Source organism: Bombina bombina, chromosome 11 (genome assembly GCF_027579735.1).
Source record: "Bombina bombina isolate aBomBom1 chromosome 11, aBomBom1.pri, whole genome shotgun sequence".
NCBI classification, from domain to species: Eukaryota; Metazoa; Chordata; class Amphibia; order Anura; family Bombinatoridae; genus Bombina; species Bombina bombina.
In genome coordinates this window covers 34,992,629-35,014,162 of record NC_069509.1, presented here as the reverse complement: position 1 = coordinate 35,014,162, position 21,534 = coordinate 34,992,629, and the positions used below count along the sequence as shown (strand labels likewise).

The 21,534-nt window shown below is 40.7% G+C and overlaps 1 protein-coding gene across 1 annotated transcript in view; it reads left to right on the top strand.

The window, feature by feature from the left end:
• Positions 1–20,644, top strand: part of BCL7C (BAF chromatin remodeling complex subunit BCL7C) — a 44,636-nt gene extending 23,992 nt beyond the window's left edge. The window contains exons 4-6 of the mRNA XM_053694726.1: positions 2,665–2,826; positions 2,910–2,995; positions 17,946–20,644. Of these exons, the coding sequence (XP_053550701.1) occupies positions 2,665–2,826; positions 2,910–2,995; positions 17,946–18,050 (353 nt within the window). The 3' untranslated portion in view covers positions 18,051–20,644. The remainder of the gene's footprint in view (positions 1–2,664; positions 2,827–2,909; positions 2,996–17,945) is intronic.
• Positions 20,645–21,534: the final 890 nt, after the last annotated feature.

Sequence of the window (21,534 nt, the reverse complement as noted above, 5' to 3'; positions counted from 1 at the left end):
TACTGTCTGTGCTGTGTATACATGTCACTGTGTAGTAGTGTGTGTGAGAGGGAGGCTGTGTTGTGTATACATGGCACTGTGTAGTAGTGTGTGTGAGAGGGAGGCTGTGTTGTGTATACATGTCACTGTGTAGTAGTGTGTGTGAGAGGGAGGCTGGCACTGCTGCTGTCTGTGCTGTGTATACATGTCACTGTGTAGTAGTGTGTGTGAGAGGGAGGCTGTGTTGTGTATACATGACACTGTGTAGTAGTGTGTGTGAGAGGGAGGCTGTGTTGTGTATACATGTCACTGTGTAGTAGTGTGTGTGAGAGGGAGGCTGGCACTGCTGCTGTCTGTGCTGTGTATACATGTCACTGTGTAGTAGTGTGTGTGAGAGGGAGGCTGGCACTGCTGCTGTCTGTGCTGTGTATACATGTCACTGTGTAGTAGTGTGTGTGAGAGGGAGGCTGGCACTGCTGCTGTCTGTGCTGTGTATACATGTCACTGTGTAGTAGTGTGTGTGAGAGGGAGGCTGGCACTGCTGCTGTCTGTGCTGTGTATACATGTCACTGTGTAGTAGTGTGTGTGAGAGGGAGGCTGGCACTGCTGCTGTCTGTGCTGTGTATACATGTCACTGGGTAGTAGTGTGTGTGAGAGGGAGGCTGGCACTGCTGCTGTCTGTGCTGTGTATACATGTCACTGTGTAGTAGTGTGTGTGAGAGGGAGGCTGGCACTGCTGCTGTCTGTGCTGTGTATACATGTCACTGTGTAGTAGTGTGTGTGAGAGGGAGGCTGGCACTGCTGCTGTCTGTGCTGTGTATACATGTCACTGTGTAGTAGTGTGTGTGAGAGGGAGGCTGGCACTGCTGCTGTCTGTGCTGTGTATACATGTCACTGTGTAGTAGTGTGTGTGTGAGAGGGAGGCTGGCACTGCTGCTGTCTGTGCTGTGTATATGTGTCACTGTGTAGTAGTGTGTGTGAGAGGGAGGCTGGCACTGCTGCTGTCTGTGCTGTGTATACATGTCACTGTGTAGTAGTGTGTGTGAGAGGGAGGCTGGCACTGCTGCTGTCTGTGCTGTGTATACATGTCACTGTGTAGTAGTGTGTGTGAGAGGGAGGCTGGCACTGCTACTGTCTGTGCTGTGTATACATGTCACTGTGTAGTAGTGTGTGTGAGAGGGAGGCTGGCACTGCTGCTGTCTGTGCTGTGTATACATGTCACTGTGTAGTAGTGTGTGTGAGAGGGAGGCTGGCACTGCTGCTGTCTGTGCTGTGTATACATGTCACTGTGTAGTAGTGTGTGTGAGAGGGAGGCTGGCACTGCTGCTGTCTGTGCTGTGTATACATGTCACTGTGTAGTAGTGTGTGTGAGAGGGAGGCTGGCACTGCTGCTGTCTGTGCTGTGTATACATGTCACTGTGTAGTAGTGTGTGTGTGAGAGGGAGGCTGGCACTGCTGCTGTCTGTGCTGTGTATACATGTCACTGTGTAGTAGTGTGTGTGTGGGTGTGAGAGGGAGGCTGACACTGCTGCTGTCTGTGCTGTGCATACATGTCACTGTGTAGAAGTGTGTGTGTGAGAGGGAGGCTGGCACTGCTGCTGTCTGTGCTGTGTATACATGTCACTGTGTAGTAGTGTGTGTGAGAGGGAGGCTGGCACTGCTACTGTCTGTGCTGTGCATACATGTCACTGTGTAGAAGTGTGTGTGTGAGAGGGAGGCTGGCACTGCTGCTGTCTGTGCTGTGTATACATGTCACTGTGTAGTAGTGTGTGTGAGAGGGAGGGTGGCACTGCTACTGTCTGTGCTGTGTATACATGTCACTGTGTAGTAGTGTGTGTGAGAGGGAGGCTGGCACTGCTGCTGTCTGTGCTGTGTATACATGTCACTGTGTAGTAGTGTGTGTGAGAGGGAGGCTGGCACTGCTGCTGTCTGTGCTGTGTATACATGTCACTGTGTAGTAGTGTGTGTGAGAGGGAGGCTGTCACTTCTGTCTGTGCTGTGTATACATGTCACTGTGTAGTAGTGTGTGTGAGAGGGAGGCTGTCACTTCTGTCTGTGCTGTGTATACATGTCACTGTGTAGTAGTGTGGGTGAGAGGGAGGTTTGTACTGCTGCTGCTTGTGCTGTGTATAAATAAAGTTACAGTAGACATAAGAGGCTGTGCGTGTACAGTGTATAAATAAAGTTACATTAGACATGAGAGACTGCGTGTACTGTGTATAAATAAAGTTACAGTAGATATGAGTGGCTGTGCGTGTACTGTGTATAAATAAAGTTACAGTAGACATAAGAGGCTGTGCGTGTACAGTGTATAAATAAAGTTACATTAGACATGAGAGACTGCGTGTACAGTGTATAAATAAAGTTACATTAGACATGAGAGACTGCGTGTACTGTGTATAAATAAAGTTACAGTAGACATGAGAGGGTGTGCGTGTACTGTGTATAAATAAATTTACAGTGGACATGAGAGGCTGTGCGTGTACTGTGTATAAATAAAGTTACAGAAGACATGAGAGGCTGTGCGTGTACTGTGTATAAATAAAGTTACAGTAGACACGAGAGGCTGTGCATGTACTGTGTATAAATAAAGTTACAGTAGACATGAGAGGCTGTGCGTGTACTGTGTATATATTGTATGATACTGTAGCATTTATCCTCTTTTTCACCCCCTGTCTCCTCCAGATGACAGTAATAACAGCTCTTTATCAGACACATCTGGGGCGAGGGGTGAGGGAAGCGAAAGTCCGAGCCGAACCCCTGAACACAGACAGAACATCAGCCCCTCTCCCCCAGCACAGCCAAAAGCAGAGGACTCCCAGCCCCCTCTGCTGGGGCAGGAAGGCAGTAAGATATACTGGGGGCTGTTTCTGTAGGGGGTGGGTCTGTAAGTTGTGGTTTTATAACTGTATTTGTGTTCTGTACAACAGTGGGGGCTGCCCTGTCTATTGTCGCTACTGATGAACCTCCCATGTTAACCAAAGAAGAGCCGGTTGCTGAAGTAGCCCCATCCCAGGTGAGCCAGCATCAGACTGGGCGCATGTATATAGTAGTTACGGCTCTGCCCTGTGGCACGTGGAGGGTCAGCTGCCTATATTATACAGTCACGCAGAGGAAATACCAGATGCACAGTGCACAGCAATGATACAGAGATCTAGCTGACAGAACCAGTAAATCCGTCTAGTCCACTGGTTTTCAAACCTCTCCTCAGATCTCCCTAACATGCCACATTGTGAGGATATCTGAACTAGAGCACAGGTGAAACAATCAGCTATGGTTATTTTACTGGTTCTTATCCAAGGTAATCCTGAAAATCTTGTTTCTTTCATGTAATTAGCAAGAGTCCATGAGCTAGTGACGTATGGGATATACATTCCTACCAGGAGGGGCAAAGTTTCCCAAACCTTAAAATGCCTATAAATACACCCCTCACCACACCCACAATTCAGTTTTACAAACTTTGCCTCCGATGGAGGTGGTGAAGTAAGTTTGTGCTAGATTCTACGTTGATATGCGCTCCGCAGCAAGTTGGAGCCCGGTTTTCCTCTCAGCGTGCAGTGAATGTCAGAGGGATGTGAGGAGAGTATTGCCTATTTGAATGCAGTGATCTCCTTCTAAGGGGTCTATTTCATAGGTTCTCTGTTATCGGTCGTAGAGATTAATCTCTTACCTCCCTTTTCAGATCGACGATATACTCTTATATATACCATTACCTCTGCTGATTCTCGTTTCAGTACTGGTTTGGCTATCTGCTATATGTAGATGAGTGTCCTGGGGTAAGTAAATCTTATTTTCTGTGACACTCTAAGCTATGGTTGGGCACTTTTTTAATAAAGTTCTAAATATATGTATTCAAACATTTATTTGCCTTGACTCAGAATGTTCAACTTTCCTTATTTTCAGACAGTCAGTTTCATATTTGGGATAATGCATTTTAATTTAACATATTTTACCTTAAAATTTGACTTTTTCCCTGTGGGCTGTTAGGCTCGCGGGGGCTGAAAATGCTTCATTTTATTGCGTCATTCTTGGCGCGGATTTTTTTGGCGCAAAAATTCTATTTCCGTTTCCGGCATCATACGTGTCGCCGGAAGTTGCGTCATTCTTTGACGTTATTTTGCGCCAAAAATGTCGGCGTTCCGGATGTGGCGTCATTTTTGGCGCCAAAAGCATTTAGGCGCCAAATAATGTGGGCGTCTTTTTTGGCGCTAAAAAATATGGGCGTCATTTTTGTCTCCACATTATTTAAGTCTCATTATTTATTGCTTCTGGTTGCTAGAAGCTTGTTCACTGGCATTTTTTTCCCATTCCTGAAACTGTCATTTAAGGAATTTGATCAATTTTGCTTTATATGTTGTTTTTTTCTTTTACATATTGCAAGATGTTCCACGTTGCAACTGAGTCAGAAGTTACTACAGGAAAATCACTGCACAGTGCTGGAGCTACCAAGCTAAGTCTGCTATAAACTTTTGGTATCTGTTTTCTCCAGCTGTTTTTTGTATTGCATGTCATGTCAAACTTATTAATGCAGATAAAATTTCCTTTAGTACTGTTACATTACCTGTTGCTGTTCCGTCAACATCTAATTTTCAGAGTGTTCCTGATAACATAAGAGATTTTATTTATTTTAAATCCATTAAGAAGGCTATGTCTGTTATTTCTCCTTCTAGTATACATAAAAGTCTTTTAAAACTTCTCTTTTTTTCAGATGAATTTTTAAATGAACATCATCATTTTGATGCTGATAAATCTTTGTATTTGTTCAAGATGGAATTTATTCGTTCTTTACTTAAAGAAGTGTTATTTGCATTAGAAATAGAGGATTCTGGTCCTCTTGATACTAAATGTAAACGTTTAAATAAGGTAGTTATTCCAGAAGTGTTTTATCTCCCTGATGCTATTTCTGAAGTAATTTCCAGGGAATGGAATAATTTGGGTAATTTATTTACTCCTTCTAGACGTTTAAGCAAATTATATCCTGTGCCATCTGACAGATTAGAGTTTTTTGGGACAAAAATCCCTAAGGTTATGGGGCTGTCTCTACTCCTGCTAATGTACTACTATTCCTATGGCAGATAGTACTTCATTTAAGGATCCTTTAGATAGGAAAATTGAATCCTTTCTAAGAAAAGCTTACTTATGTTCAGGTAATCTTCTTAGACCTGCTATATTTTTAGCGGATGTTGCTGCAGCTTCAACTTTTTGGTTAGAAGCTTTAGCGCAACAAGTAACAGATCATAATTTTATAGCATTATTATTATTCTATAACATGCTAATAATTTTATTGGTGATACCATCTTTTGATATCATTAGAGTTGATGTCAGGTATATGTCTCTAGCTATTTTAGCTAGAAAAGCTTTATGGATTAAACTTGGAATGCTGACATGTCTTCTAAGTCAACTTTGCTTTCCCTTTCTTTCCAGGGTAAATAATCATTTCGTTCCTTTCCTCACAACAAGGAACAAAAGCCTGATCCTTCATCCTCAGGAGCGGTATCAGTTTGGAAACTATTTTCAGTTTGGAATATATCCGAGCTTTATAGAAACCTATAGCCAGCTCCTAAGTACCTATGAAGGTGCGGCCCTTATTCCAGCTCAGCTGGTATGGGGCAGATTACGTTTTCTTCAAAGAAATTTGGATCAATTCCGTTCTTAATCTCTGGTTTCAGAAACATTGTTTCAGAAAGGTACAGAATTGGCTTCAAGTTAAGGCCTCCTGCTAAGAGATTCTTTTCTTTCCCGTGTCCCAGTTAACACAGCAAGGCTCAGCATTTCTGAAATGTGTTTCAGATCTAGAGTTGGCTGGAGTATTTATGCCAGTTCCAGTTCTGGAACAGGGGCTGGGGTTTTATTTTATCTCTTCATTGTACCAAAGAAGGTCAATTCCTTCAGACCAGTTCTGGATCTATCATTATTGAATCGTTATGTTAGGATACCAACATTCAAGATGTTTACTGTAGGACTATCCTGCCTTTTGTTTAGCAAGGGCATTATATGTCTACAATAGATTTACAGGATGTGTATCTGCATATTCCGATTCATCCAGATTACTTTTAGTGTCTGAGATTCTCTTTTTAGACAAGCATTACCAGTTTTGTGGCTCTACCGTTTGGCCTAGCCTCAGTTCCAAGAATTTTTTTCAAAGGTTCTCGGTGCCCTTCTTTCTGTAATCAGAGAATAGGGTTTTGGTATTTCCTTATTTGGACGATATCTTGGTACTTGCTCAGTCTTCTCATTTTCGTAGAATCTCATACGAATCGACTTGTGTTGTTTCTTCAAGTTCATGGTTGGAGGATCAATTTACCAATCAGTTCATTGATTCCTCAGACAAGGGTAACCTTTTTAGGTTTCTAGATAAATTCAGTGTCTATGACTCTGTCCTTGTCAGACAAGAGAAGTTTAACATTGATATCAGCTTGTCAAAACCTTCAGTCACAATCATTCCCTTTGGTAGCCTTATGCATGGAAATGTTGGGTCTTAGGACTGCCGCTTCAGATGCGATCTCCTTTGCTCGTTTTCACATGCGACCTCTTCAGCTCTGTATGCTGAACCAATGGTGCAGGGATTACTCAAAGATATCTCAATTTATATCTTTAAACCGATTTTACGACACTCTCTGACATGGTGGACAGATCACCATCGTTTAGTTCAGGGGGCTTCTTTGTTCTTCCGACCTGGACTATAATCTCAACAGATGCTAGTTTTACAGGTTGGGGAGCTGTGTGGGGGTATCTGACGGCACAAGGGGTTTGGGAATCTCAGGAGGTGAGATTTCCGATCAATATTTTGGAACTCCGTGCAATTTTCAGAGCTCTTCAGTCTTGGCCTCTTCCGAAGAGAGAGTTGTTCATTTGTTTTCAGATAAGACAATGTCACAACTGTGGCATACATCAATCATCAAGGAGGGACTCACAGTCCTCTGGCTATGAAAGAAGTATCTCGAATTTTGGTTTGGGCGGAATCCAGCTCCTGTCTAATCTCTGCGGTTTATATCCCAGGTATGGACAATTGGAAAGCGGATTATCTCAGTCGCCAAACGTTGCATCCGGGCGAATGGTCTCTTCAACCAGAGGTATTTCTTCAGATTGTTCAAATGTGGGAACTTCCAGAAATAGATCTGATGGCTTCTCATCTAAACAAGAAACTTCCCAGGTATCTGTCCAGATCCCGGGATCCTCAGGCGGAGGCAGTGGATGCATTTTCACTTCCTTGGAAGTATCATCCTGCCTATATCTTTCCGCCTCTAGTTCTTCTTCCAAGAGTAATCTCCAAGATTCTGAAGGAATGCTCGTTTGTTCTGCTGGTAGCTCCGGCATGGCCTCACAGGTTTTGGTATGAGGATCTTGTCCGGATGGCCTCTTGCCAACCGTGGACTCTTCCGTTAAGACCAGACCTTTTGTCTCAAGGTCCTTTTTTTCCATCAGGATCTGAAATCCTTAAATTTAAAGGTATGGAGATTGAACGCTTGATTCTTGGTCAAAGAGGTTTCTCTGACTCTGTGATTAATACTATGTTACAGGCTCGTAAATCTGTATCCAGAGAGATATATTATAGAGTCTGGAAGACTTATATTTTATGGTGTCTTTCTCATCTTTTTTCTTGGCATTCTTTTAGAATACCAAGAATATTACAATTTCTTCAGGATGGTTTAGATAAGGGTTTGTCCGCAAGTTCCTTGAAAGGTCAAATCTCTGCTCTTTCTGTTCTTTTTCACAGAAAGATTGCTATTCTTCCTGATATTCATTGTTTTGTACAAGCTTTGGTTCGTATAAAGCCTGTCATTAAGTCAATTTCTCCTCCTTGGAGTTTGAATTTGGTTCTGGGGGCTCTTTAAGCTCCTCCATTTGAACCTATGCATTCATTGGATATTTAATTACTTTCTTGGAAAGTTTTGTTCCTTTTGGCCATCTCTTCTGCCAGAAGAGTTTCTGAATTATCTGCTCTTTCTTGTGAGTCTCCTTTTCTGATTTTTCATCAGGATAAGGCGGTGTTGCGAACTTCTTTTGAATTTTTACCTAAGTTGTGAATTCCAACAACATTAGTAGAAACATTGTGGTTCCTTCATTATGTCCTAATCCTAAGAATTCTAAGGAGAAATCGTTGCATTCTTTGGATGTTATTAGAGCTTTGAAATATTATGTTGAAGCTATTAAGTCTTTCCGAAAGACTTCTGGTTTATTTGTTATCTTTTCCGGTTTTAGATAGGCCAGAAAACTTCTGCCATTTCTTTGGCATCTTGGTTGAAATCTTTATTTCATCTTGCCTATTTTGAGTCGGGTAAGACTCCGCCTCATAGGATTACAGCTCATTCTACTAGGTCAGTTTCTACTTCCTGGGCGTTTAGGAATGAAGCTTCGGTTGATCAGATTTGCAAAGTGGCAACTTGGTTCTCTTTGCATACTTTTACCAAATTCTACCATTTTGTTGTATTTTCTTCTTCTGAAGCAGTTTTTGGTAGAAAAGTACTTCAGGCAGCGGTTTCAGTTTGAATCTTCTGCTTATGTTTTTCATTAAACTTTATTTTGGGTGTGGATTATTTTCAGCAGGAATTGGCTGTCTTTATTTTATCCCTCCCTCTCTAGTGACTCTTGTGTGGAAAGATCCACATCTTGGGTAGTCATTATCCCATACGTCACTAGCTCATGGACTCTTGCTAATTACATGAAAGAAAACATAATTTATGTAAGAACTTACCTGATAAATTCATTTCTTTCATATTAGCAAGAGTCCATGAGGCCCGCGCTTTTTTGTGGTGGTTATGATTTTTTTGTATAAAGCACAATTATTCCAATTCCTTATTTTATATGCTTTCGCACTTTTTTCTTATCACCCCACTTCTTGGCTATTCGTTAAACTGAATTGTGGGTGTGGTGAGGGGTGTATTTATAGGCATTTTAAGGTTTGGGAAACTTTGCCCCTCCTGGTAGGAATGTATATCCCATACGTCACTAGCTCATGGACTCTTGCTAATATGAAAGAAATGAATTTATCAGGTAAGTTCTTACATAAATTATGTTTTGTTGGGGAGGACTGAGGACAGCTTTGAAAACCAATGGTTTAGTCTGTGAAAGTTTGTCTGCAGCTGTGCACAAATGTCTACACAATGATACTACTTAGCTCTACGTCCCTTTAATGCTCTGGAGACAAATCTAAGCAATTCTTTCATTCCTGGGAAGCATATGTACATATCTCTTCTGCTGATACAAATGACTACAGAACATGCTATTCCCTTCTACAAATCACTGTTTTTTAACATAAAAAATAATTTCCTCCTCAGCTTTATTAAATCCCTTAAAGGGACAGTAAAGTTAAAATTAAACATTCATGATTCAGATAAAGTAAAATGCAACATTAAAAAACTTTCCAGTTTACATCAATCATCAAATTTGCTTCATTCTCTTGGTATCCTTTGCTGATGTGTAGGCTCAGGAGCCGAAATGCACTACTGGGAGCTATGCATTATTGCTTGTGAATAACAAAGCACATGGGTTATGCACATAGTAAAGAACAGCTCTAGAGCATCAACGCACTACTTGGAGCTAGCTGAACACACATTTAGTGAGCTAATGACAAGAGGCATATGTGTATATGATAGGTCCCGTTAGTGCATTGCTGCCTCTGAGCTAGATTTGCTTTCCAACAAAGGACACCAAGAAACTGAAGCAAATGAGATCATTAGAAATACATAGCAAAGTAGCTTTTGTGAATTTGAAATAAGCATTCATTACTCTAAACTTCCCCTAGATGGCAGTCTTACATGCAAAAGAGGCCTGCAGGAACTCTGCAATGAGAAAAACAATTTATATTGCCCTTTGTTTCTAATTTAATAAAGGGATACGAAGCCCAAAAGTTATTTTGTGATTCAGACAGAGCATACAATTTTAAAAATGTTTTCAATTTACTTCTTTTAACAAATTTGCTTTGTTCTCATGATTTTCTTTGTTGAAGAGATACCTAGGTAGTTGTCTGTAGCACTATATGACATTAAATAGCGCTGCCCTCTAGTGCTCTTGCAAATGGGTAACATTCTTGCAAAACTGCTGCCATATAGTGCTCCAAAAATGGTCCGGCTCCCACGCATACGTCTCTGCTTTTCAACAAAAGATACCAAGGAAACAAAGAAAAAGTGATATTAGAAGTAAATAAGAACGCTGTTTAAAATCACATTTCATATCACTTTAGTCCAAAAGTTCATTTTGATCCAAAACGTTTGAATTTTGGGCCATTCCCATAAGTAATGAATGAAATTAGCTTTAATGAAGGCTATCCTGCTGATTGCGCCAATTTACTAGATCACCAGTTCTTAGTGAATAGGCTGGGAACTATACCCTAGGAAGTGCAGAGACTTCATACTGAGGATAGGGTAGCGTCTCTTTCTGATATTCCTTCTCCAGTTAAAGGGTTTCCACAAAACAAATAGCACTTTTTAGAACACACGTTGTATAAGATTTGATTTCAGAATATCATTTACATTCAGACCTATGAGGAGCACCATTAAAGTGTTGATTGTTTTCAATATCCATTTTAAAGGGACACTAAACCCCCATTGTTTCATTCATGATTCAGTAGGAGCAGCAACTTTTTAATTTACTCCAATAATCAATGTTTCTTTGTTCACCTGCTATTTTTATTTGAAAAGCAAGAATGTAAGCTTTAGGAGCTGGCTGGTTATTGGTTCAGCACCTGGGTTGCGCTTGCTGATTGGCTAAATGTAAATTAGAAAGTTGCTTAAAATTGCTGCTGTATCTGAATCATGAAAGAAAAGTGTCCCTTTAAGCTTAAACGTCTTGCCCTGTATATTTTATTTTTATTTTACTTGTAAAGAAGAGGAAATATGAAACCCAGTTTTTTTTATAATTCAATTAGAGCAAACAAATTTAAAAATTTCCAATGTAACTTCTATTATCAACATTGCTTTGTTCTCTTAGTATCGTTTGGTTGAAGGAGCAGCAATGCACTGCTCTGAGCTAGATGAGTATATCACACTAGCCAATAACAAGAGGCATATATGTGCATCCACCAATCAGCAGATAGCTCCCAGTAAATGCACTGCTGCTCTTGAGCCTACTCTGAGGAAGCGTTTGTGAAACACGCGTTAGGGGCACTTTCACTGTGGGCATAATCCCTCTTTTTATGCAGCGTTACCAGGATGCAATAATAATTATATCTGGTCTCCCCCACTGTTATGGTCATTTACTTTACTTTAGTAGTCAGAATAAAAGTAAGCAAGTTCCCGCTATAGAAGGAGCTTTTTATTAGCTAAGCTATAATGCAGTGGTTTTGCTATGCACTATTTAACCTATTTATTTTGGGTATTAGCATTAGCTGTTTCGCCACTTGGCTTTAGCTACAATTCTAGATCTGACTCCTTATTTGATTAGATCAGTGGAGATAAACCCCACGTATCAACCTGGGTTTAAGCTTTTTTAACTTGTGTGTGCGCAAGTGTACGCAATTATGACTGTTTGTTTATGATTATTTCTTAAAGGGACACTGAGCCAAAATTTTTCTTTAGTGATTCAGCTAGAGCAGCAATTTTAAGCAACTTTCTAATTTACTCCTATAATCAAATGATTTTCTTCATTCTCTTGGTATCTTTATTTAAAAAACAAGAATGTAAGTTTAGATGCCGGTCCATTTTTGTTGAACAACTTGGGTTGGATAAATTCACCCACCAATAAACAAGTGTTGTAGAGAGTTCTAAACCAAAAAAGTGTCTGGCTCCGTAGCTTAGATGCCTTCTTTTTCAAATAAAGATAGCAAGAGAATGAAGAAAAATTGATAATAGGAGTAAATTAGAAAGTTGCTTAAAATTGCATGCTCTATCTGAATCGTGAAAGAAACTACAGGTGGCCCTCGTTTTACAACGGTTCAATTTACACCGTTTCAGAATAACAACCTTTTTTCCCAGTCATGTGACTGCTATTAAAAAGCATTGAGAAGCAGTGCATTTATTAAAATAGCCAGTAGGTGGAGCTGTCCGCTTGTGTTGCAGCAAAGCCAAGCAAGCTGAATTTAATCAGTTTAACCAGACCTGAGCTATCAAGCAGATTTCAAAGGAACAAGATCTTCCTGTCTATAAATCAGTCCAGATTGGAATGCATAGAAAGAACTGTTTGCAGAAAAATGCAAGTGAAGTCTGTGTTGTGTGATTATTTTATTAGGTTTATAATGCTGTTTAGCATTTAAAATCTTCATTTCAAAGCTATAAAAATAATGTATTAGGTGTTACTTATGACAATTTTGAGAGGGACCTGGAACCTAAGTCCCTCACTTCCCATTGACTTACATTATAAACTGGGTTTCAATTTACAATGGTTTCGATTTACAACCATTCCTTCTGGAACCTAACCCCGGCGTAAACTGAGGGCTACCTGTATTTGGGTTTAGAGTCCCTTTAAATAAAGTTATTTTGATTTGAATGTTTGGAATGTTTCCAATTCTATACTTTTGTATTAATTGTCTAAACTAGAGTAGGGCTATTTTTCTTTCTGCTGTGCAACATTTGTTGCATTTTTCATAACAATTGTTACAATTAGCCTCTGTTGTTCAGCAAGCTAGCAAATGAATGCATAATAAAAAAGCTGATTGAACAAATATTCTCTACATTTTTCTATCCCTCAACTGTTTTTTGGTATTGCTCTTGAGCATACCCCAGTATGTGTGGCAAACCTAGCCACTTCTGGACTATAACGTGAGAAAGGTTGTCTATAGGCTGTATATTGTGCTATGTAGATGTGACAGACCCTTCTGTCAGCACTGAAAGAGTTAACTGTGTTCAGCTTTAGCCTCAGCTATGGTGCACTGTCATTAATGTTATTGATACACAGTCCATTGTTTAATCAACCTCAGAGAGCAGACCCTAGATGATAAGGAAAGCCAAGTGTGTGTCTGTGTTTAAATTGTTATCAGCTTGAGCAAGGTATTCTATTGTATCATGTAAAAGGGCGTGTTCCCTCCATCTAATGTACAACATTCTTTCAACCCCCCTTCTGGGGGGGGTCAGACCTGCATAAATACTGGGCATATGAGCCTTAATAAAATTCATTCTGTTTAAACCTGACAACTGGCTGGGTTGTGAACTGCTGATTCCCTATGTAGGACATTGTTCCCTGGTGGTAACCCTTGGTATCCGGTTGGTACCGTTACAATTGGTGGCAAGCGACGGAATAAACCTTATCGCCCAGAAGAGCAACTACACAAGCCAGTAACCTCAGGAAGAGGGGGATTACTACAATACTGACTAAGATGGAAGGAGTACCAGGGACCGAAGTGAATGGAGATGGATTATTCTAAGCTAAAGAGACAAACGTAAAAGGAACTGCTAGAAGCCAGGGGAAAGATAGGCAGCAGCAAACCCAAGGCTATATTAATTGCTGAGCTGATGGAGGGAGACAGAGCTCGCAGCGCTACGCCTCCAGCAGCCATGGAGGAGACCCTATACCAGAGGGAAATGAGGACCAGGCTGGAATTTTTACCCCAACCTGTACCACGGGATATGCTATCCGTGGTAATGGCAGATGTGCAGGAGTACGTGATGGCACACAGTCCGCGGAATGCATCCTCCCGAGCAGAATCCATTTTGGACGCACTCAGCAACCCAGTAAGACCCAAAATCCCATACCATGCATTTAAAATGTTTTGTGAGGAGAAGGATGAGATTGATGGGTATTTACAGGATTTTGAGAGACTGTGCGAGTTACATGATTTGGAGCAGTCCGTATGGGTGCCGGTGCTAGCAGGCAAGCTAGCCGGTAGGGCAGCGGAAGCGTATCGCGCTGTACCCAGGGAGGACAGCAAGGATTACGCTAAAGTGAAGAGAGCGATCTTGGAAAGATATGCCATTACCTCAGAGGCATACCGGCGCAAGTTTAGAGGCCTGCGCAAGCCAGAAAGAGATTCCCATGCAGAGTGGGCCCACAAGCTGGATCAAGCATCTCAGGGGTGGATACAGGCCAGCCAAGCTACCACCATGGAAGAATTGCGACAACTGATGCTGTTGGAGCAATTCTTTAACGGCTTGTCCCCAGAAGCCCAAGAATGGGTGAGAGATCGAAAACCCCTCACCTTAACCGAAGCAGCCAGATTAGCAGACCAGCATTTTGATGCCAGGAGGCGCCATGGACTACAGCCTAACAACGGACGGGCTAATATACAATGCCACACCTGCAAGCAGTGGGGACATATGGCACGTGAGTGCACCCAAAATCGGAGCAGACAAGCTTGGAACCAGGTCAGACAGAACCTGGCCCCAAGGGCGGCTGCTCACCATTACCAAACGGAGCCAGCCGCTCATGAGGTGTTGAGCACCCAAGCCGAGGAACCCCTGGGAATTCTGCATGAGGTGATGTCGGTCCAGGGACTTCGGGATTCGGGAGCTACTTTAACCCTGATAGCTCCCCATTTGGTGCCGGATACAGCACCCACTGGCGGATCCGTGGCAGTACGAGGGGCAGGGGGAGCAGTATACCGATTGCCCACTGCTAGAGTGGAGTACAGACCCCCAGTCACCCCAGCAGCTGCCAGTTACCAACCCCCGGCGCACCGCTATACCACACGGCCTCCGGCCACGAACTACCCTCAGAGAGCCCGGTTCAATTCGCGGGGCTACTCACAACCTATTCGGTGCTTTGGATGTAAGCAACTAGGGCACAAAAGACCAGAGTGTCCCCTAAACGCAGCGAATCAAGCACAGTCCTGGAGAAGACCCGCTGGCGGAATCCCACATAATCCTCAGCCTGTGGCCCGCTACGTAGAGGCGCCAGAATGCTGGGGCAGCCTACATGAAGCAGACCCCGTGCAAGCTGCCCACCGGAATAACCGGCAACGGGTTAAAGTGAATGGGAAGGAGGTCAGTTGTCTACGGGATACTGGTGCTACCATGACCTTGCTTCAAGAGAACTTGGTGCCTGAGAAACAGCACACTGGAGACACTGTGGCTGTGAGGGTAGCAGGGGGCACTGTGTTCCGCCTACCTGTTGCCAGGGTACATTTGGATTGGGGAGTGGGCGCTAGACTTGTGAATGTGGGGGTCAAGAAGGACTTACCTGCTGATGTTCTCCTTGGAAATGACTTGGCCCCCCTTGTTTCTGCCTATGCTCCCATGGATCCCGCTGATGTTAACCCTGTGACTACCCAAGCCCAGTCCCTCCGGGAAGAGACGCTTCCATGTTTGGGGTGGGGGCAGTACTGAGCCAAGTTGGAGCAGATGGTGGAGAACACCCCATAGCTTACTTGAGCCGAAAGTTGTTGCCCCGGACATCCCCAAGCCGATCCGTTGGGATCAGACTGTGTATGCCGGCTTGGTTCTGGGGGAGCATTGTGGCAAACCTAGCCACTTCTGGACTATAACGTGAGAAAGGTTGTCTATAGGCTGTATATTGTGCTATGTAGATGTGACAGACCCTTCTGTCAGCACTGAAAGAGTTAACTGTGTTCAGCTTTAGCCTCAGCTATGGTGCACTGTCATTAATGTTATTGATACACAGTCCATTGTTTAATCAACCTCAGAGAGCAGACCCTAGATGATAAGGAAAGCCAAGTGTGTGTCTGTGTTTAAATTGTTATCAGCTTGAGCAAGGTATTCTATTGTATCATGTAAAAGGGCGTGTTCCCTCCATCTAATGTACAACATTCTTTCAACCCCCCTTCTGGGGGGGGTCAGACCTGCATAAATACTGGGCATATGAGCCTTAATAAAATTCATTCTGTTTAAACCTGACAACTGGCTGGGTTGTGAACTGCTGATTCCCTATGTAGGACATTGTTCCCTGGTGGTAACCCTTGGTATCCGGTTGGTACCGTTACAGTATGCTTTTCAACAAAGGTTATTAAGAGAATGAAGCAAAGCAGATAACCAAATTAAATTGAAAAGTTGTTTAAAATTGCATGCTCTGTATAAATAATGAAAAATGTTGAGTTTCATGTTCCTTTAAGGAATGTAGTCCATAGATAAAGCTAATGCAGAGATAGGCAACCAGCATCACACGTACCTAGAGCACTCATATGGGCTGTTCTGTACATTTCCCCCTAAAATTAGACAGCAACAGTGTTTCAAATAAGTAGAGAGATTTCAAGACACATAACAGGCGTTTTCTTGTTTAAAATCTACATTTCTACCAAATATTTTGTACCAAATTTTGTGGCCCACAATGTTTGACAAAGCCTTGCTCCCAGGGGGCGGGGCCATATTAGTAAACACTTGTGCAAAGATAGATGCAGGTGACTAATACAACCACACTGACCCCAAATACGGGCAAAGCACCCTATCAGCTTGCGGAAACAGACATGGGGACTAATTTATAGGTGAGGAGCCATTAAGCTCAGTTTATGACAACAAATATTGCATTTTGTGGTTATGTAGAATTTTCAATCTGTATCCCTTTTATGTCCCTTAAAGGACAGGGAGGAGGGGACATTGTTTTATTGTATATAAGATAAGTACTTTATATTCTGGGGTAAAAAGGGGAACTCTTACCTGCTGTGAGGAGATGATGATGAGGAGAAGCCTGTGAGGGCCACATTCAGCTAGCTAGGCCAGTTATGTGTTTAGCTGCTGTGTGACTGCCACCTATGTGCCACTAAGACTAATGCATGATTTGTTTGCTTACAGTTATTACTTTTTAGTCTAACAAAATAAAACACAAGTTATATTTATGTAACATCCTTTAAATTAATATTAAACTCAAAATTATATCATGTATTTAAAAGAGCACTAATTAAAATATTTGTGCAGAATGAAGATTAAAGGGATAGGAAAGTCAAAATTAAATTTGTATGATTCAGATCGAGCAAGTAATTTAAATACACTTTTAAATTCCCTTCTATGTTTAAATGTGCCTTTTTCTCTTGGTATCCCTTGTTAAAAAATAATACACACATATCCTGCACAAGTGAGAGCTGGCAGCTGATTGGTGCCTGCACACATTTGCATTTTGTGATTGGCTGACTAGATGTGTTCACCTTGCCGCCAGTCGTGCACTGCTGTAACTTTAGCAAAGGATAACAAGAGAACAAAACAAATTTGATAGTGAAAGTAAATTGGAAAGTTGTTTAAAATTGTATGTTGTGTCCAAATCATGAAAATTTGGGGTTTCCTGTCCCTTTTGCTGTAAAGTAAAGACTTTGGGACTGTAACATATACTTTCATTATTTACTTTGTCCCCTTTTTTGTAATTTAACTCTAAAAATTGTGAGTTTTTGCAACTGGCAGTGGTAGTAGAGGCTAACACTGACACATATTTGTACCAAATTGGCCTCAGTAGAGCTGATAAGATAAACTGCAAAGCAATGCAGCTTTGCTATAGTGACTGTGTCTAGCTATGACTGCTCCAATAACAAATCCTTACTGGCTCCTCCAAAGAAGGCATTTGGTGGGAAGAGTTTGTCTACTGAAATACTATTGCAGCAAACAAGGTGTTAATTCAATCCAAAAATGTCACATTCACATAGTATGTTAATATATTGCAAGACTGTAGAAAATTATTCTAATTACACGGTGTTTAAATCCTTAAAGGGATACTGAACCCACATTTTTTCTTTTGTGATTCAGATAGATCATGAAATTTTAAGCAACTTTCTAATTTACTCCTATTATCAAATGTTCTTTATTCTCTTGGTATCTTTATTTGAAATGCAAGAATGTAAGTTTAGATGCCGACCCATTTTTGGGGAACAACCTAGGTTGTCCTTGCTGATTGGTGGATAAATTCATCCATCAATCAAAAACTGCTGTCCAGAGTACTCAACCAAGAAAAAAGCTTAGATGCCTTCCTTTTCATATAAAGATAGCAAGAGAATGAATAAAAATTGATAATAGGAGTAAATTAGAAAGTTGCTTAAAATTGCTGCTCTATCTGAATCACGAAAGAATTTTTTTGGGTTCAGTGTTCCTTTAAAGCTTCTTTTTATTTAAAAACAAACCCAAAGTGAATGTTTAATGCTGTTTTTATCCTCCTCCCCACAGGCTCCCTGTTCAGTTCCCATGTTCCCTCGTTTAGCAGAGGAAGATTCGCTAGACGCTCCACCGCTAAAGAGATTCTGCGTGGACAGATCTACAACAGGAAACTGAGACCTCCTTACAAACGGCTGCTGGTCTATCTACATTTCTCCCTTGTATTGTGCTTTTATAGCTCACGTTTACGTTGCACAATACACATAACTAATATTGTGTCACAACTGGCGCAACCATATTTTTTTTGCTTCTAATTTTTATAGTGCAAAATTACAGGAAGTTTAAAACATATAAACAGAGTGGGCTGTTTAACAGCACAAACTTAATTATAGCTTTATATAAAAATATATAAATACAATTAACCCTTTCGTGCCAGGGTTAACGTGTCTACATCGGAACAACTGTTCCGATGTAAACAAATTGAAATCTCGCAATCATGCATGTGATCACCAGATTTCAATGATGATATCGCATCAAGGGGCATCCCTATGATGCTAGACATGCCCTCTAGACCGAGATCCCATCAGGGAAGTGCCAGTGACTTCAGGAAAGCCAAGCGGTTTGGACATTGTATTCCGTCCTTCGGCACTAAAGCCCAGCAAAATTCAGACGGAATACAACGACCTAACGGCGTTAAAAGGTTAAAGAAGAGGCAAAAATCATAACATGATACACATCAAAAAGCTTTCAAGAAAACATGTGATTGGTTTACAAGGCCCTTAAAGCTTGCAAGTGCCAAACATTTACCCAGAGGAACTCATTTAACAAATAAAAACGTTATCTCTAATATAAGAATTTATATAGCTCTGAACAGTAACATGGATAAAATAGATAATTGATTGTTTAATTGAGTGTGTTGCGTTTTATCTGTTTTGGTCTCTGCCATTGGCTTCTTATCCCCCTGCAACACATACTAAAAAGGACTCCCGTAGCACTTAAATCTTTGCATGGTCTTGGATGGTTGTTATCACAAGGCTTGAATATCTTGCCATTGTGCCTTTGGATGCTGCCATTTTGTTGACAACTTGGAAGCCATTTTGTTTTGATCAGACAGTATCTCCACACTGACATTGTTGAAGTACTGGACTATTTTGTTTTAGCTGATCTTTGTCTGGAGTGGGTTTAAACTCGACTGCTGGACATATTTTTTGTTTAAAGGCTTTGGTGTAACATATATTGATAAATATTTTAAAATTAAATATATTTATTTCACAGCATAAAAATGTCTTTTATGCCAGAGTTGAAGTTAAAAGAAACAGGGAAATATCTGGTTTCAGCCGTTGCAAAGGACATTTAAGGGACCTAAAGAAATTCCATTATGTGTTAGAGCACTAATTGCACTATTGCTTAAATATTACTAGAAAAGAGATTAAACACATAGTTAAAGGGACAGTATAACTGCATGTTATAGGCACTACTATGAAGAATATGCACAGATACTAATATAAAAATCCAGTATAAAACCTTTTAAAAACGTACTAGAAGCTCCCAATTTAGCACTGTTGATGTGGTTAGGCCGGGACACCCACTGAAAGGGGCTGAGAGCAGAACTTACCCCCTCCCCTCCATATGAAAAGACCCATTATACAAACAGAAGCAATCTGAAGTCTGTATACAACAGTCTACATCTAAAACTTTAGGGCGTGTTTAAGAGTCTGGCAATCAGCACAATGTTATTTAAGCAAAACTATTGTAACAAAAACACTCCCAGGGGGGCTATATAAATGAATCATATACAAAACATTTATGAAAAGAAAAATCTAGTGTATAATGTCCCTTTAAAGTCAGTTCAAAAGTAGCAATGCACTACTGGGAGCTAGATTAACAAATCTCATGATCCTATGACAAATAGGCAATCAGCAGTTAGCTCTCCATAGGCATTGCTGCTGCTAAGCCTACCTAGGTATGCTCTTTGACAAAGGATATCAAGAGGACAAAGTACATTTTATAACATAATTTTCCATGCTCTATCTGAATCATGGAAGTTACATTTTGATTTTCATACCCTCTAAACCTCTACGTACCCCTAATACTACTAGAAGTCTGACTCTACCGTCTTACCCAAGAGCTCCCCTTTAGACAAACAGGTTTCATATTTGTATGGGTGGCTGTGGAACACAGAGCTAAGGATGACATCTTTTATTAAATGATCATGATATTCAAAAGTTTTTCTTGCCCATTAAAAATATTTTAAATGCTTTTTTTGTCATCAGCCAATGAGCAATAAGTAAAGTCAAGCTTAAACTTAAAGAGACTGGATGGAGGATGACATTTTAAACCACTTTAGTGTTCTATCTAATCCATTTATTTTCCTTTTACAATTTCTACACTTTCATAAACATGACAGAACAATTTTGAAGATAATGTCTTATAAGAGGCAGCTGAACCCAGAAATTTCCTTATTTTTTGCAGTTCAGTGACAATGTAAACTCTGGCATGATTGTAAATGTTCTACCATTTCATTTTTGTATAAAATAAATATTATATATATATATATTCAAAATGTGTACTTGCCCACTCTAGCTGGGCGAGTGAAAATCGAATTGGGGAGACTAGTGAACGAAAGTTAGTAAATAATATATATATAGACACTCTTTATATAGAAGCCATGCATACAGACAACTATGTTAATTAGGCTACAAATATTTTTGCAATTGTGTTTTTGTCATTTCTGTATGAGCTCAACCATGAAAATTAAACAAGCAAAAAGATTACTGTCTGGTGTTGTGAACCTGTAAATTTCAACAAAGGATGAGGTGCTCTATCTCCTGAGCTGTCTGGATGCTTGATAAGTCCTTTAGCGGTTTTACATTTCACAAAGATATCACATACACATATAAACTGTTATACCATCTTACACACGGGTCAAATGTGTTTACAAGCAAATTCATAATGCAAATGATTTTCACTGCACATTAGTACTTAAAAGGAACTGTTAACCTTTGTGTAAGTTTAGGACATTTTAGTCTGTACTTGGTTTAGAGTTGTCACCTGGGTGGCATTTTACTGACACAGATGGTATTATTTTGAGCTCACAAACTGGTGCTAGTGCCAGTATTAATTCAGTGCAGGTCCCAGATTGTTCTTCCTTGGTATTATTCTCACAACCTGTTCTGACTGCTTAGCAACCTCAAACAGTAGCAGAGAAATACTTTTTATAGTCACATGGGCTCTGGCTCCAACGTTACAGCTTTCATTTGTTTCCATGGCAACTCGTTTTAAACTGGTATTAGTCTATGCATACATCATCATTATCATTGTCTTAACAACCAGAAACACCAGAGTAGTTAAAAGTTTGGATAAGGTCTGAGAGTGGTACTTACCAGGTGAGTGAAAAACAGACTGATATGGGTCAGAGAGTAACACATAGACACAGATAGAGACCCAGGGAAAGACAGGGCGAGAGTGATGCATGGAAAGAGAGAAGAGCAAAGATAGAGGGGCATAAAGAGATGATCTTTAATGTCTATATTGTAAAATTATTTATTCTATGATTATTATTATTCACTTTTTTGTGGTTGTCATGAGATGCAGGACACAGCATAGAAGGTACAACGCTATTTTATTGCAGAGCATGGAAGTATACAGCTTGTACAACACA